This window comes from Aquarana catesbeiana, linkage group LG01, assembly GCF_042186555.1.
Source record: "Aquarana catesbeiana isolate 2022-GZ linkage group LG01, ASM4218655v1, whole genome shotgun sequence".
NCBI classification, from domain to species: Eukaryota; Metazoa; Chordata; class Amphibia; order Anura; family Ranidae; genus Aquarana; species Aquarana catesbeiana.
The window spans coordinates 508,357,817-508,375,704 of NC_133324.1; the positions used below are offsets into that span (position 1 = coordinate 508,357,817).

Consider the following 17,888-nt stretch of genomic DNA (forward strand, 5'->3'; position numbering starts at 1 on the left):
CTCCCCTTCCAAAACTCCTCACGTTGTGAATCCTCAGTTTTGTAGCAAGCAATTTCAACGTGTTCGCCCCTGCACTTGATGCAAAAACTAAAAAATTTAATCAAATAACCAACCTAATTTTTAAGCAGGAAGCTGTACTCAAAATATCTGAATACAGGTTAATAAGTGATGCTAAAAATGTTGCACTACCCTTTTAAATAAGAATCTGAAACCAAAAAACACATGATATAGTGCACTGTGGCAATTCCCACACCAGTGAAATAAATGATTCCATGATATAAATCATATATAGGCATCCAATAAACCCATAAATCCAATGTATATACAATGTATACAAAAACTGTGTGATCATTTTTCAAACATGCCCATTTCTGTAATCCACCACCAATAGAATATTAGGAATCGTACCAAACTCGCATGACTCCAATGTGTTGATGGCATAAACGCATATGGATCTTATAAATCAAACCAGAATAATCCCAGCCACTTCCACAGCGATCCATCATGGACCAAAATCCACATCAGTAAATATACGCAACATGGATCATAGGGAGGAAAAAGCCATATCACAGCATAATCTGGTAAAAAATAAATATAATTTATCTAAAATAAGAGAGTACTCACAGACAGAGAAGTTTTTGAGGGATAAAGATCAGTGTCGCTCGATGATGCAGGCGTGAAGACATCAGCCTGATTTTTTGTCAGTGTCCCTTGTGCCCAATTTCTGCCTATGCTATCAATGACGGTATTCCCCTGTGGGGTACTTACAGAGTAGGGTGCAGAAATAGGGTAATCATGTCCTAGAGGGCATATGCAGCAAGCTGGGTGGTGACTGTCATGTGACAAAAAGGAGCGAAAGAAAGGACCTGAGTATTTTAAAAAGGCTCTAGGCGAAAGTGGTGGTAGGGTGTGAGACCTGTGCTATTATGTAACACTAGGTCATCCACCTGAGGCTAAGCAAAGTCAGTGGTTCTTAACTCCTGTCCTCAGAACCCACTAACAGGCCAGGTTTTATGTATTACCTTGAGGAGACGCAGACTAGAATACTGCAATCACTGAGCAGCAAATGATATCGCCTGTGATGTATTTCAGTTATTTTGCAAACCTGGCCTGTTAGTGGGTCCTGAGGACAGGAGTTGAGAACCACTGCTCTAAGTGGTTACATTTTAGCGCCAGGTTGAAAAGTTTACACTGTGCAAGTGAATACATTTCAAACACAATCCTAGTTTCCTGATAACATACAAATGTGCACTAATCAGGATACTCATACTGTAAAGCAAGTAATGGAGACATAATGTCTAATACTTACTATAGGACTACAGTGAGGGAAAAAGTAAACGTGGGGACCTCGTCTTACCTGTTCATGTCGCTGGTCCTTATTTATGGTCCAGCCTTTGCTTGCCACGGTGGGCATACCCCCAAAGTTGTCCTCCGGGTCTGGGTTCCATAGGGTTGGACCATGGCTCTGGACCTATGTAGAACCCTGCAGCGAACTACCAGTAGTTTCCAATTATTTTAGCCTGGATTCTTTTCAATCATGTTAGTAAATACAGCCACAAATTTAACAGAAATGTAAAGTATTGCCCCCATTTTGCAACTATACTGTTACTGCTTAGACATCCGAGTGGTAACGAGCATCTAATTCTGCTTTAAAGACCAACTCCAGCCATTTTTTTACATTTTGGAAGGAGTGAAGAGTAATGATTTCTGTCTGTGACCAAACTGGGAACGTCTTCCCTCCTTCATGTGAAGACTGTACATAAAATAGGAGATCACCAGGACAGGAAGACGCAGACAAAAAGCATTGTTAAAAGTTCTAACCTCACTGTGTCTGTTTCTAATAGGAGAGATTTCTCATTGCCTTTGGTCCCAAGGTAATTCTGCCCGCCTATTATATGCCCACCTAGAAACGAGAATTAGAATCCTGCTATACTGGATATGGTCTACAAAAAGGAATTTTTTTTATCAGCTGACTGGAGTTGAGGAGATATGGAGCTGTTTTTGTGGAAACAAGAGCTCAGGATAGTCAGTGAAAGGTCAAAACACCTTTTTTGCATAACTATTCCAAGGTCGGCTTCTTAGCCGGAATGGTTCATTTGTATTGCTAAATCATTTCCTGGGTTTTATTTTAGTCAGAAAAGCCCCCTTTTTGTGTTCTCCTCAATCCCTTTTGTGATTACGATTTCACATTGATAAAAAAAAAAAAGTAGTAACTTCTTGGACAACTTGCACCACCGCTGGACAGCATACCATTGTCTAATACACTATCATTGGATAGGGAGGAATAAGAGAGGTGCAGTGCTTTAGTCAGGGCCGCTGATAAGGGGGAACCACCAGGCCTCCTATAGGGGGCAGACAAACAGTTCATCCAGGGGGACCCGGGAGTGCAGATAGAGTGACTTATTTCCTTTTCAGGCCGATTTAGCGAACAACCAGCCCCGGCGCCACATTGAAGTCCTGGCTCCCAGTCCCCGCTGCTGCTGGAGGAGTGATTTTGACTTTCTCACTCACTGCCTGCCTTCTTCAGAAAGTAAGTGCTGGGAGGGCAGGCTCCAGCTGAGGGAATCAGCGGCAGAACAGTTGCAGTCTCAGGGCATGCTGGCAGTGATCAGCGCAGCAGGCAGAGAAGTCCATGTCCATCCACCTCTTCATCTGTGACACACAGACCAAGCACACGGAGGGCATACTGCAGAAAAGGTACAGTAAACACACCTTGCCCCCCATTCCCTGGCTGTTGCAGGGAAATATGATGCTCATTGAAGGACAGTGAACCCATCCTCCAAGTGGGTTAACAACCACTTTAAGCCAGATTCTGTTGGACAGAAAATTAAAACCCCCAAAGAGGGAACCTTTTTTAAGTTGCCAGATATCAGCGCACCTGCATATAAAACCTATAAAACTTTGGCAAAAGAATATACTGAAAATAATTTTAGTGCACACAAACCAATCAATTTTGTTAAAATGTAAACTATAAGATTGTGTCAAGTAAAGGGATACAAAACATATCAAGCCTAAAAATTGTGTGCACCTGTGAAATAGCGACAAACAATGACACTCAATATTGTCCATTGGCAATGCTTTACCCACTTTCATACCGGGCCTATTCTGGCACTTCTCTCCTACATGGAAAAAATCATAATTGTTTTGCTAGAAAATTACTCAGAACCCCCAAACATTATATATGTTTTTTTTAGCAGACACCCTAGGGAATAAAATGGCGGTCATTGCAACTTTTTATCTCGCACTCACCTTGTAATAGGAATCTATTGTGACAAGTCCTCTTTATGGAGAGATGCAGGGTCAATAAAGATGACTGGTAACCATCTGGTCACGGGAAGTCTCTATCGTCGTCATCCGGCGCCGGCCGATTCTTTCGCCGGGCCCACGATGGCACAAGAGAGCCCGGAGAAGCACCGGATAGCGGTGGGAGGGGGGGGACGTCCCCTCCCGTCGCCTATAAGAACGATCAACCGGCTGAACTGCTGCTATCATGGCTCTTATCGTGCATAGAATCGACGGCTGGAAAGAATGATATCTGAATGATGTCTGTAGCTGCAGGCATCATTCAGATATCCCCGCACAAAGTCAAGGACGTCATATGACTATGTGCAGTATGGAAATGGTTAAAAGCCTTTATAGTTCACTATTTTGGGGTAACCATAAATAATGGCGCTAAAATTATTGACATCATTCCAGCGTGCATGAGGATAACAAATATGTTACGCAATTTATGTTTTCAAATACACATAATTTTATGTATGTGAAGGGCATAGGGGATTTACATTTTTTTTTTGCTTAATTTGTTAAGTTTACTTTCAATTTTATTTTGTTACTTAACTGATAAACTCCCTATGTTATCTTATTGTACAGTAACAGGTTCTCTGTTGGACCTCTGATGTCTCCCTGCACTCTGCCTGAACTGACTGTGCACAAAGTCCCCAGTCAGCTTCCACACTGGTCACTAGCAGCTGTCACCAGATCATTTCTGCTATAAAGCCCAGCAATGGAAAATACAATTTAAAACAAGCTCACAGTTGCTATTGCAGCTGTAAGCTTGTTTTTGCCCTTTCAATGCCATAAAGTGTGGTTCACATCATTGGCAGTGAAAGGGTTACAGAGACCATATAATATTAAATGAAGAAATAAATAAAGTGTGGCGCTAAAAGTGATGTCATTTAGAAATAGTGATAGCAAAATTGCATAAATAAAAGTGCACAATCCTGAGGTCCAACAGAGAACCTGTTACTGTACAATAAGATAACATAGGGAGTTTATCAGTTAAGTTTACTTTCAATTTTATTTTGTTACTTGAACAAATTAAGCAAAAAAAAAAATGTAAATCCCCTATGCCCTTCACATACATAAAATTATGTGTATTTGAAAACATAAATTGCATAACATATTTGTTATCCTCATGCACGCTGGAATGATGTCAATAATTTTAGCGCCATTATTTATGGTTACCCCAAAATAGTGAACTATAAAGGCTTTTAACCATTTCCATATTGCACATAGTCATATGACGTCCTTGACTTTGTGCGGGGATATCTGAATGATGCCTGCAGCTACAGGCATCATTCAGATATCATTCTTTCCAGCTGTCGATTCTGCGCACGATAAGAGTGATCATAGCAGCAGTTCAGCCGGTTGATCGTTCTGATAGGCGACGGGAGGGGACGTCCCCCCCTCCCACCGCCATCCGGTGCTTCTCCGGGCTCTCTTGTGCCATCGTGGGCCCGGCGAAAGAATCGGCCGGTGCCGGATGACGACGATAGAGATTTCCCGTGACCAGATGGTTACCAGTCATCTTTATATATATATAAGCAGAAGTCTTTGAGGACGAAACACGTCAGGTTTTCTGTGTATTTTACCCCTACCATAACCTACTGCGCAAAATTTTTTAAATCTGGCATTTTTCTTATTACTTTGAGCCAAGTTTTTACCGCCCAATTTATGTATTTACTGCATAATTACCTCTATTTTTAATAAACGTCGTTACGTTTGAGAAAGATTTACACTATGTGGAAGTTTTTTCCTTTTTCTACTTATCAATATGGTATCGGTCGCTGAGGAAACTTTTTCTTCATCTGATGACTGAGGACGACCCCGGATTCCAGCTGAGTCCCGCCAAGGACACGCCATTAGATGACATCTGTCGAACTTCATTGGGCCAGAGACGTGCCATTCGGTGACATCAGTGGAAATTCTTCCCAGAACCAACATACGGCTTTACAGCCCTACACCGCTTGACGGTACAAGCTCGTTTGACTCACCGCCAAGGGCCTGTGAGTCCACCTTATCTGGTAAGGGCACTGTGTATCTGTTCCTTTGGGCCAATGTCACCATTTTAAGGAAAGAATCTACCTGTGTGCAGGGATACGTCCAACAGCTTCTGTCTACCACACTTAAAAGAACTGTTTGCACCTATAAAGTTATTAAGCAATCCAGAATTTAAAATGGTGGACTTTAAATATTAAAAGATTTTTATATTTTTGTATTTACCACCCTGAAGGACTTCTATTTCTATATTTTGGTCTATTCTTAGGGTTATAGGTTACTCGATACACATCACTGTGTTATTTCTAAATATTTTATACCCTTTATGTTTTCTCTTTTGATGTTTATATCTTGTAGTTGAATCTTCAAGTATTTACCGGAGTTGTCTCATCCAATGCTGAGATACTGAATATCAGTCCATTCTTTTCACTTACTTGGCATATGGATGTGGTTATATCACTGCACAAGTATTGTTGAATTTGTTTATGAGAGAGTTTGGGTGGGGAGGTTAATATCTCCCTATACACGTTTTTGGATCACCACTGGTGTATTTGACATACATTTGTGGTGGTTATCATCTTCGCAGTCACCTCACAATATCAAGATCAATACTTTCTGTACACACCTCAGGATTGTGGAATTTTCCTCTTCAATCCATAAGCTTGAACAATTACTTGCCAAATCCATTTAGAAATAGTAGATTTCGAAGCTGCCTGTCCCTTTTTAGGACCTTCAGGCAACACAAACAAAACATCCATTTTTCGAATCTGAGCAGTCGCCTTCAAGTACACTTTGCTCTCACCACATCCAGAGAATGTAGTGACTTCTCTTCCATAGAACAGGGTTCTGGAAAAAATGGTAGAACAATATCCTGGTTTAAATGAAAACCTGATACTACCTTCGGTAGAAAGTTGGGATGAGGACGCAATACCACCTTATCCTTGTGAATAATTAAATATGGCTCTTTACAAGAAAGAGCAGCCAACTCTGATACCCTTCTTACAGAAGATATGGCTACTAGAAAAATTTGTTTCCTTGTCAAAGGGACCAAGGGAATATGTCATATCGGCTCAAAAGGCTGTTTCTGCAATGCCGACAGAAATAAATTCAAGTCCCAAGGGTTCAGGGGTGACCTAACCGGAGGATTAAGCCGCATTACCCCCTGAATAAAGCTACGAACCAGAGAATTCCTAGGAAGAGAGGATTCGGGTTACTCCTCCCTCCAACCTGCAGGTGGCAATAGAGAAGGAGGAGAGGAGAGCTGTGACAAAACCACCGTGCAGAGGCGGTGGAGAACAGAGCGGCATCTGCCGATCATTCTGGCTTCCCCCTCTATCAAGGGGAAGCTTCTGTCTAGGTGGGGGGTGTTTTTGAAAAACCCCCCCAACATCATACCGGAGGGAGATCTGCAGCCTTAGCTGACACAGTAATCTGAGGAAAGCATGACAAGGTATGTGCTCAGTGGTGACTTTTAGGCATGACAACATTTACTGTTAACGGAGATAATTCATAAGAAAATTAAAATTCCTTAGAAATCTCCACTTACCTTTCCCGCCGCAGGGATTCTGTGGTAAAACCAACAGACCCAATCTTCACCCCTAAAGGTGGGCTCCATTAAAAAACCTTCAGGACCCGGGGCCCCTTTTTAAATCGGGGGATCCACACTCCTGGACCCGTAAAAGCACCCCGCCAGGAAAACTTTATGGCTGAAAAAACCAAAGCACTGGATGCCCGGGGTCCAGCGCTCTAAAAAGATAAATGTTACGGGCTAAACCTTGTTTCTTCCACCACGAGGCCCGGGTACCATTCAATTCGGCCTAAAAAGACACTTTGCATGGATCCGGATGCATAGCCTGCCCCAGCAAGGAATATTCCAGTGGAGCTCAGCACAGCACATCTTTACTCGTGACCAACACCTAAGACACTAACGATAAAACTGGGGTTATATAGGGAGAGAACTTCCTGTCTTAGGGTGTGCCAGTGTCCATCACCTGAAGGTGGCCTATAACCCACATAGTAACTACTATGGCTCTGTGTCCTGTGATGTACGATAAAGAAAAAGTGGGGAAACATGCAAATGCTTATTGTCTGCTGTAAGGCGTTCATTTTAAAAATAGGATTTTTTCCGTCATACTTACCTGTAAAATATTTTTCTTTGAATACATCACGGGAAACAGAGTTAGGCTAATATTCATTACCTACTGGGTTTTACACCATCTCTAGGTGACAGGACGCTGGTAGACAAAGTCTTAAGACAGGAAGATCACCACTATATAACCCCTCCCATAAGGAAGTACTTCAGTTTTGTAGCAAGCACCGAATCCTCAAAAGGGGGGAGGGACCTTCATTTCCCGTGATGTATTCAAACGAAAGGAGTTTTACAGGTAAGCATGACAAAAAAATCCTCTTTTCGTTATCATACATCACAGGACACAGTTAGGCTAATATTCATTACCTACTGGGACATCCCAGAGCAATAGTCTTGAGGGGAGGGAGACACCCTGCCAAACAAAAATAGTCAGACTTTAAAAGACAGCCTTTAGTACACTACGGCCAAAAGCTGAATCTTCGGCTGCTCTTACATCTACCTGATAAAATCTCGTGAACGTATGCACTGAAGACCAGGTAGTAGCCTTACAAATCTAAGCCACAGCTACCTTATAGCAAAAAGCCCAGGAGGTTCCTACATCCCTGGTAGAATGAGCTCTCACCCTGAAGGGACCTTAGGCCTGAATGACTAACTGGCGCACCCAATAGGCAATGGAAGCTTTCTGCCCCTTCTTGTGTCCTTCTGGTAAAACAAAAAAGGAGTCTTATCCTCGGATCTCCGCAGATCAGATAAACTCTTACTGCCTGGACGATGTCCAAGGAATGCAGTCGTCCGAACGAGGCAGAGAGGAAAAAGAAGGCAAAACAATGTCCTGATTTAAATGAAAGGCCGACACCACCTTTGGCAAGGATGCAATAGGATGCAACACCACCTTGTTGTGGTGAATAATTAGGTATGGTTCCCTACATGAAAGGGCCGCCAATTCCGACACCCTTCTAGCCGAGGTGATGGCTATCAGGAAGGCTAGCTTGCGTGACAGCAAAACTAATGGAATTTCCTTGATAGGCTCAAATAGTTGTTTCTGTAACACAGACAGCACAAAATTTAAGTCCCAAGGACACATAGGTGACCTAATGGGGGAAGCAAATGATTTGCCCCCTGCATAAAGGTTCGGACCAGTGAATGGGAGGCTAAAAGCCTTTGGAAGAATACTAACAGGGCTGAAATCTGACCTCTGATTGTACTCAACACCAATCTGATTTCCACAGCCAACTGTAGAAAAGAGAGAATTCTCCCAATCACGTATTTCCAAGGATGTCATTTTCTGGCTTCTCATCAAGCAATGCAAGTCTTCCAGACCTCATGATAGATTTTCCTAGTGACCGCTTTCCTAGCATTCATTAGGGTAGACACCACTGGTCCTGAGATGCCAAGATCCTTCAGCGCCATGCCGTCAAATTTAGAGGCTGTTTTGGACCCAGGGTTTCTTCTGGCCCTGGGGCTTGCCTCTGGCTCTAGCGCCCTTTTGGCGGCGTAACTGCCTTGGTGCTGAGACACCTGAGGAAGCAGCCGCTGAGGTACGCCTGGTCCTTCTCTTCACAGGAAATGGAGAGCTCTTCCCTCCGGAAATCTTTTTGATATATTAATCCAAATCATCAAACGTCCCCCATGAAAGGGGAACCATGCCAATAACTTCTTACAAAGGAAACTCGGCTGACCAGTTCTTACGCCAAAAAAAAAACTGCACATGTGTACAGACAGGAGAGCCAAACAAGAAACCTGCTGTATTAAATCCTTCAAGGCATCAACAGCAAAACACAGTGCTCGAGGTATATCTGCTCTGCTTTCAGCAGGATCATCCTCTTGGTTAGGCCTGTCAGGCCGTCTGACCTGATCCTTTAAAAGGACTGGCAGACTCCAACCACTTTGCATATTATTTTATATATACTGTGATTCTGTACTGGCCAAATATGCTGCAGAAATCTCCCTCCACTGAGTTCAGCTGCATCCATTTTAACTGTGGGCAGCTGAAGCTGCTGTCTGTTCACTTCCTGGATTTATACAGACACACCTCCTGTTCTGCAGCTCTCTTTGGCCCTTATAAGACTCAGAGAGAGCTGTGCATGTCGTCATAAGCCTAGGCTTTTTACCAGACAAGAAACTGGAAGAGGGCTGTATAAGGTATTGGCAGAAAAAATGTTTTACTATCCAAAGTCAAAAACAAGGGCAGAGGGTTTTTTATAGATGGAAAGATGAAAAAATGTCTGCAGTTCCGCTTTAAGTTCTTGTTTAGGGAGGAGACTGCCACATCTACGGCTGGCATGTTCCATTTCTTAACAAACTTTTCCTCCATGGGATATAAAAGGGAAAACCTCTTTAGGATGAACGAAAATCCAGTCAGGATGTTCCCAATCAGCATATACCACCTGTTCCAACAGTGGGTGCAAGGGGAAAGCCTGTGCGGCCGAGGAGGCATCAGGGACCCCAAAAAGGACTGTCCAGGATACCGATACGCAGGGTCCAGCGACCGAAGGTCGCGTTACAGGCAAAACCTTGCAGGATCCTTGCGTCTTCTTTGCAAGGCTCGGGTACCATTTATTTAAGCATAAAAGCTTATCTTCAAATGGATCCGATCGGTCAATCCCTTGATTAATTTAAGAACAGTTTTTGGGACTAAAGACCTGGAGCTCAGAGAGCTCAACAAACGCCCCCATCCACCTTGCAGACGCTGGTAAAAAAACTAAAGTACTTCCTGTATGGGAGGGGTTATATAGGGGCGGACTTCCTGTCTAAGACTTCGTCTACCAGTGTCCATTCACCTAGAGATGGCGTATAACACAGTGGGTAATGAATATTAGCCTAACTCTGTGTCCCGTGATGTATGATAAAGAAAGTAAGATCTGATGACAGGGTCAGTTTAAAAATAAAATGTTTATGCATGCCTTGAGTGCCATGATCATAGGTGCACTGTGCTAATGGACTTTACTTTTTCTGATGTGGAGCTTTACTATTCCTCAACCTCACAAACCAATGCAGGTCCTTAAGTTGCCAGTTTCACGGGTTTGTGGGATGAGTGAGATGATATGATGAGATGTGTGGCACAGTAATGCACAAGGGCTTTATATGTCAAATCAACATTACAAAACCAACACCATTACTTTTTTTGTTTTTCATCCTTTAATATTATCCATCAATCTGTTTTAATTAAACATTAATGACCAAGGAATTAACAAGGAGGGAGTCAGTGCATAATTAAAAAAAAAATCCAAAAATAAAGGCAAATGGTGGGGGGATTCCCTGGTATAAATATTTAAACCACATTATATTCATCCTGAGTACCCGCAATGATTGGTCCATTTCACATGGACGTAAACTGCAACACAGCGCCACCAGGTCTAGTGAGCATATTCCATCATGTTCTATGCAGTTTATTAAAGAAAGGAGTGATGATACAGTCGATATCCATGCAACAGAGTTTATGTTGACCTTCAAACTCCAGTGCTGAAGATAAATAAAATACTGGACCACCAGGCTTTTATAGAGTTAACCATAGCTTAGGAGTGTGTTCTCAGGCCTGTTTGGGCTTCCATGCAACTCTTTGGACCAGTTTGTAAAGAACTCCAAAATTCTGGAAAAAAAGTTATTTGATTAGTGTAACAATCATTTAACAATTTCTAAATCCTTAACTACTTATAGTGATTGTAAAGTCTCATTTTTTTTTACTATAAAAAAAACAAAACATGTTACACTTACCTGCCCTGTTGCAGTGGATTTGCACAGAGCAGCGTCGGATCCTCCTCTTCTCTGGTCACTCTTCGGTACTCCTGGTCCCTCCCTCCTGTTCAGTGCCCCCACAACAAGCAGCTTGCTATGGGTGCACCCGAGTCGAGTCACAGCTACCTGTGTGCATTCAAACATGGAGCCCTGACCCGGCCCCACCATCCCTCCTGATTGGCTAGCTGACTTTGACAGCAGCGGCAGCAAATGGCACCGTGCTGCTGTGTCTCAACCAATCAGGAAGGAGAATTTTGGACAGCTGAGACACTCGTGGACAGAGAGGGACCTCAGGTAAGTGTTAGGGGGGCCGCCGCACACAGAAGGCTTTTTATCTTAAAGAATAGAATGCATTACGATAAAAAAACCTGCCTTTACAATCACTTTACGGTACACCTGTGATCTTGTTAAACCAACACCCCAAAATCAAATGCAAGTGCTTTCTACTCCCTGCATATACAGTGGGTAAAATAAGTATTGAACACGTCACCATTTTTCTAGGTAAAAATATTTCCAAAGGTGGCCCAGCCAATCACTTGACTTGAATCCAATAGAAAATCTATGGAAAGAACTAAAGATCAGAGTTCATAGAAGAGGCCCAAGGAACCTTCAGGCCAGGTTCACACTAGCTGCGGTTGCAGCTCGCAGAAGGGGGTCCAGTGCGTCCCTGTTCTGTTTCAGGGGTGAATCAGGTTAGAATTTTTGCCTAAATTCAGACCTGAAACAGAGCCAAAGACACACAGGACCTTTATCCAGTGGACCGTGGCTGCCACAGAGCTGTAAAAACCCGCTCCATTAAGAGACGGCCACAGTCTTCTGTCATGTGAATTGGATCCAATTCGCATAAGTGTGAACCCAGCCTGAAGATTGAAGACTGTGTGGAAGAATGCACCAAAAATCACACCTGAGCAATGCATGAGACTAGATTCTCCATACAGGAGGTGTCTTGAAGCTGTCATTACATTCAAAGGATTTTGTGGTATTAAATTTCAGTTGGCAATACTTTTTCCCGTGTCATTCCATTTTATTACACTTAATTTCTGAACTCTTTTTCTGGTTTCTTTGTATATATAGATTACATGGGTTGTTAACGACATGCTGTGAAGATTTCATGTCAATAGGACCTTTAGAAATATTTTTACCTAGAAAAATGGTGACATGTTCAATGCTTATTTTGCCCGCTGTATCTCTCTGTACTGCATTCTAGGAACTTTTAACTCCAGGTCATTAAAAAAATGCATATCTCTTTTGGAGTAAAGTTGAAGCAGGTCCCACCACCTGAAGTTCCTTGAAGAACAATGAAGACACCCTCCATATAGAAGGGAGTGGAGGGAGAATGTAGGCCAGTCCTTTAATGATTTGACGTGGCAAAAAAATATTTTTTTTTATAGACATTCCCTAGATTTAATCTAGGGTTTTTCTCATGGGAAAAACATCAAACTTCTGTGGTGTGCAGTACTCTTTAGATTATGTGCGGCTTGTATAGTTTATCATCTAAGCAAAGTTAAATGGGCGGCACAGTGGTGTAGTGGGTAGCACACTCGCCTAGCAGTAAGAAGGGTCGCTGGTTCGAATCCCGACCACGACATTATCTGCCTGGAGTTTGCATGTTCTCCCTGTGTCTGCGTGGGTTTCCTCCGGGTACTCCGGTTTCCTCTCACACTCCAAAGACATGCTGGTAGGTTAATTGGATCCTGTCTAAATTGGCCCTAGTATAGGTATGAATGTGAGTTAGGGACCTTAGATTGTAAGCTCCTTGAGGGTATAGGGACTGATGTGAATGTATAATATATATATGTAAAGTGCTGCGTAAATTGACAGCGCTATATAAGTACCTGAAATAAATAAAATAAGTAAAATAAAAAGGGAGTTGATACAGTGTGGTTAACCCCTTCCCGTCAAGCGTATACAGATGTGCGTACTCGGCTTTCCGGGGTTATAATACCAGGATGATGCCCGCAGCTGCAGGCATCATCTCGGTACTGTTTTTTTAGAGCGGGCGATCGGCTTTCCTGGTATAACAACCAATGCGGCTAAAAGCCGCTCGGCTGTTATACCAGAGCAGCGGGAGGGGATGTCCCCCCCTCCCACCGCTCTTACCGGGCCTCCCGTTCCATCGGGAGTCCCGGTGACCAATCGGCTGCTGGGGGCGGGCTGAAACGAAGCCGTGGGCGGCTTCGTTCCAGCCTCCTAATCGTAAACATGGAAGTGACGTCATGACGTCACTTCCCGTTTACTTGGCTGCCAATGGTGGCGGTTTTAAAAAAATACACAGTATTCAGGATCGCCGTTTTCGGCGATCTGAATACTTTGAAGTGCAAAGGAGGTACCTGTCACCACTTATTACTGTCACAAGGGATGTTTACATTCCTTGTGACAGCAATAAAAGTCATTTTTTTTTTTTTTTTAATAACACAATTTATAAATATAAATAAAATAAGAAAAAATAGTTTTTTTTTTTTAAAGCGCCCTCGTCCCCGCGAGCTCGCGCAGCAAAGAAAATGCATACGGAAGTCGCGCCCGCATATGTAAACGGTGTTCAAATCACACATGTGAGGTATTGCCGCAATCGTCAGAGTGAGAGCAATAATTCTAGCACTAGACCTCCTCTAACTCTAACCTGGTAACCGTAAAAAAAATTTAAAGCGTCGCCTATGGAAATTCTTAGGTATCGTAGTTTGTCGCCATTCCACAAGTGCGTGCAAATATAAAGTGTGACATGTTTGGTATCTATTTACTCGGCGTAACATCATCTTTCACATTATACAAAAAAATTAGGGTAACTTTACTGTTTGTTTTTTTTTAAATTTGTGAAAGTGTCCCTTTTCCCAAAAATTTGCGTTTAAAACACCGCTGCACAAATACCGTGTGACATAAAATATTGCAACAATCGCTATTTTATTCTCTAGATTCTCTGCTAAAAAATATATATATATATATATATATATATATATATATATATATATATATATATATATATATATATATATATATATATAGCAGAGACCCTAGATAATAAAATGGAGGTTGTTGCAATATTTTATGACACACTGTATTTGCGCAGCGGTCTTTTTTTACGGATTTTTACGGGTTTTTTTTACGGAATTTTCTAGCAAAAAATACGGATTTTAACTTGTAAACACCAAATTTCAAAAATAGGCTTAGTCATGAAAGGGTTAATATTTCATCTGAAAATCCTTTGTCAAGAGATCTATTGTAAATGACAGCTTATGACATTATCATGTTCCCCCACATTGTGCAGAGCTAAACTTACCACCATGGTAAACCGCACCTTTTCCAGTCAACCCACCACCAGGTGATCATTTCTCCAAGAGTTGGAGTAGTTTTCCCAAGTGAATTTCATACTGCTAGCTAATCTTACTTTGAGCATATTGTCAGTTAATGTTTATGCATCCTTATCTATGTTCAATTCTGTTTGTCACACGTGTTCAAGATCTGTATGCAAACTTAGTGAATGTTAAGGAGAAACACGTCCCCTTGGCCTGTGGCCGCATGCATTTGTAAGACAACTAAAATCTGTGAATCCAAACATCTTTGACCTCCGCAAGGTTTTACCCAGTTCACGACCAGGGCATTTTTTGCTATACTACTTTAAATGGCAATTGCGCGGTCACGCAAATTAAATTTACATCACTTTTTCACACAGATTTTGGTGGCATTTGATCACCACTGGGTATTTTATTATATAAACAAAAAACTTTGAAAAAAGAAACAACCTTTTCCACTTTCTGTTATAAAATACAGTTGTGCTCATAAGTTTACATACCCTGCATAATTTATGATTTTTCAGAGAATATGAATGATAACACAACTACAACTTGGAGGACTTTTCTCCCAAATACTTGGTCTTGCGCTGAGATAAGGTCCAATCTATAATGTTTCATGAAAGTCGAGTAGTTTGACCATGTTGCTGCTCGAAAGATTTATTCTGGTGTCGCTCCAGCTCGCTCCGCCCAAGAAGCCGATAGTGCCCGTGTGGAGTGAGCCATGTGGGAAAAGGGACATTCCTTTTTTTTAAATTTTGTAAGCTTCCATAACAGCTTGTTTAATCCACCTTGCTGTTGTGCCTTTCGAAGCTTGGAACCCTAATTTTTTTCCCAAATGTAAAATAAATAGAGCATTGGATTTTCTAATGCTTTGACAATTCCAGATACCGTAAGACACAGGCTCTCACATCCAGTTGGTGGAATTCTGTTCTTTAGGCAAAAAACCTGGGTCTAAAGGTAGTACCAGCCTGTCTTCAAAAGTTTGCAGGAAAGGCTCCTTAATGAAAAGTGCCTGCAGCTCGCTAATGCGTCTAGCTGTGGATATGGCCACTAAAAAGACAACTTTGAACGTGACCCACTTTAAGGACAGCTCTTCCTTTTGCGTTTTATCCAACTTTGCAATACTGTCGACAGGTCCCATTTTGGCAGAATCTTAAATGGAACAGGCCTAATTCTAGCTAACCCCTTAAAGAGCCTGCTAACTAGCGGGTCTAACACCAGGGGTTGCTCTAAAAAAAAAAAAAAAAAAAAAAAAAACGACAAGGCCGAGACCTGCACTTTTAATGTGCTAATAGCCAGTCCTTGATCTGCACCGTCTTGTAAAAACTCCAAGACGGCTGGGATACCTACAGACACTTTCTTGGTATCTAACCATGAAAAAAAAAAAAAAAAAAAAAAAAAGGATTATGACAGCTTACCTGTAAAATCCTTTTCTTGGCGTACAGAATCTGGTAAATGTATGGACTGAAGACCAAGTTGCGGCCTTGCAGATTTGAGCTGTGGAAGCTTGGTGATGCACTGCCCACGAAGCACTAACAGCCCTAGTGGAGTGCGCTTTGATTTGAGGGGGTGGAAATTTCCTTTTTAAACCATAAGCTTGAACAATTACTTTAGCTATAGTAATTACTATGTGGGTTATAGGCCACCTTCGGGTGATGGACACTGGCACACCCTAAGACTGGAAGTCCACTCCCTATATAACCCCTCCCACTACTGGGGGTACCTCCGTTTTTGTAGCTAAGCAATACACGTGTATACCAGAAAGAAGGGAGTGACCTCTGTGTCCCGTGATGTACTTCAAAGAAAAAAAAATTACAGGTAAGCTGTTATAAAAATCCTATTTTCTTAATCGTACATCACAGGACATAGAGCCATAGTAATTACTATGTGGGATGTCCCAGAGCAATGCCAACTGAAGAGAGGGAGACACAACAAAATTAGGGCACCATGAGATCAGAGGACTAATACTGCAGCCTGCAGCACACTGCGCCCAAAGGCAATATCCTGATGACTTTTTACATTTACCTGATAGAATCTGGTAAATGTATGGACTGAAGACCAAGTTGTGGCCTTGCAGATTTGAGCCATGGAGGCTTGGTGATGCACTGCCCGCGAAACACTAACAGCCCTTGTGGAGTGCGCTTTGATTTGAAAAGGTGGAATCTTCCTCTTTAAACCATAAGCTTGAACAATTACTTATCGAATCCATTTGGAAATAGTAGATTTCGATGCTGTCTGTCGTCTTTTAGGACCTTCAGGAAATACAAACAAAACATCAGTTTTTCGAATCTGAGCAGTCGCCTTCAAGTGGACTTTGACTGCTCTCACCACATCAAGATGCAATACTACCTTATCCTTGTGAATAATTAAATACAGCTCTTTACAAGAAAGAGCAGCCAACTCTGATACCCTTCTTGCAGAAGATATGGATACCAGAAAAACTAGTTTCCTTGTCAAAAAAGGGAATATGTCGTATTGGCTCAAAAGGCTGTTTTTGTAACGTTGACAGAACTAAATTCAAGTCCCAAGGGTTCAGGGGTGACCTAACCGGAGGATTAAACCACGTTACCCCCTGAATAAAGCTATGAACCAAAGAATGCGAAGCAAGTGGTCACTGAAATAATACCGATAAGGCCAAGACCTGGCCCTTGATAGTACTCAAGGCCAACTTCATTTCTAACCCCATTTGTAGAAAGTCAAGAATTCTACCTATGACATACTTCCTGGGGTGCCAACCCTTGGATTCAGGAGACATATGCCTTCCAGACTCTATAACATATGACTCTGGAGGCCTGCTTCCTTGCATTAACCAAGGTAGAAACCACTGAAGCCGACAGCCCACGCTTCTTCAGAATGTGGGTCTCAATAGCAAAACCGTTAAATTTAGCGTTTGTAAGGTAGGATGGAATACCGGACCTTGCGAGAGAAGGTCTGAACGTGGTGGTAGGGTCCATGGGCTGCCTACCGACATCTTTATGATCTCTGCAAACCAAGATCTCTTGGGCCATGCCGGGACCACAAGAATCACTGACTTCCCTTCCTGCTTGATCCTGTGAAGAAGTCGTGGAAGCAGGAGACAGGAGGTAATGCATAAATCAGTGAAAACTGATCCCCACGGGAATACCAAGGCATCTGTTCCGCAAGCTAGCGGATCTTTTGTTCTCGACACAAAGTTGTCGGTCTTTTTGTTGAACCTGGACGCAAACAGATCTACGTCCAGAATTCCCCATCTCATATTGCCAGGAAGATATCGGGGTGAAGAGACCATTCTTCCGGGAACAACTGCTGGCGACTCAAGTTGTCCGCCTGCCAAATCTCTATTCCTGGAATGAAGACTGCCGACAGGCAAGGTACATTGTTTTCTGCCCAAATTAGGATATGATTCACCTCTCTCTGGGCCGTACAACTTCTCATGCTCCCTTGGTGATTGATATAGGCCACTGCTGTGGCATTGTCGAATTGGATCCGGACAGGACAATTCCGTAATCTGAACGTCCAAG

General features: G+C 42.4%; 1 protein-coding gene across 1 annotated transcript in view; it reads right to left on the reverse strand.

Annotated features, from left to right (window-relative positions):
- Positions 1 to 10,485: 10,485 nt before the first annotated feature.
- Positions 10,486 to 17,888, reverse strand: part of NCLN (nicalin) — a 48,108-nt gene continuing 40,705 nt past the window's right edge. The window contains exon 15 of the mRNA XM_073593757.1: positions 10,486 to 10,955. Within this exon, the coding sequence (XP_073449858.1) occupies positions 10,896 to 10,955 (60 nt within the window). The 3' untranslated portion in view covers positions 10,486 to 10,895. The remainder of the gene's footprint in view (positions 10,956 to 17,888) is intronic.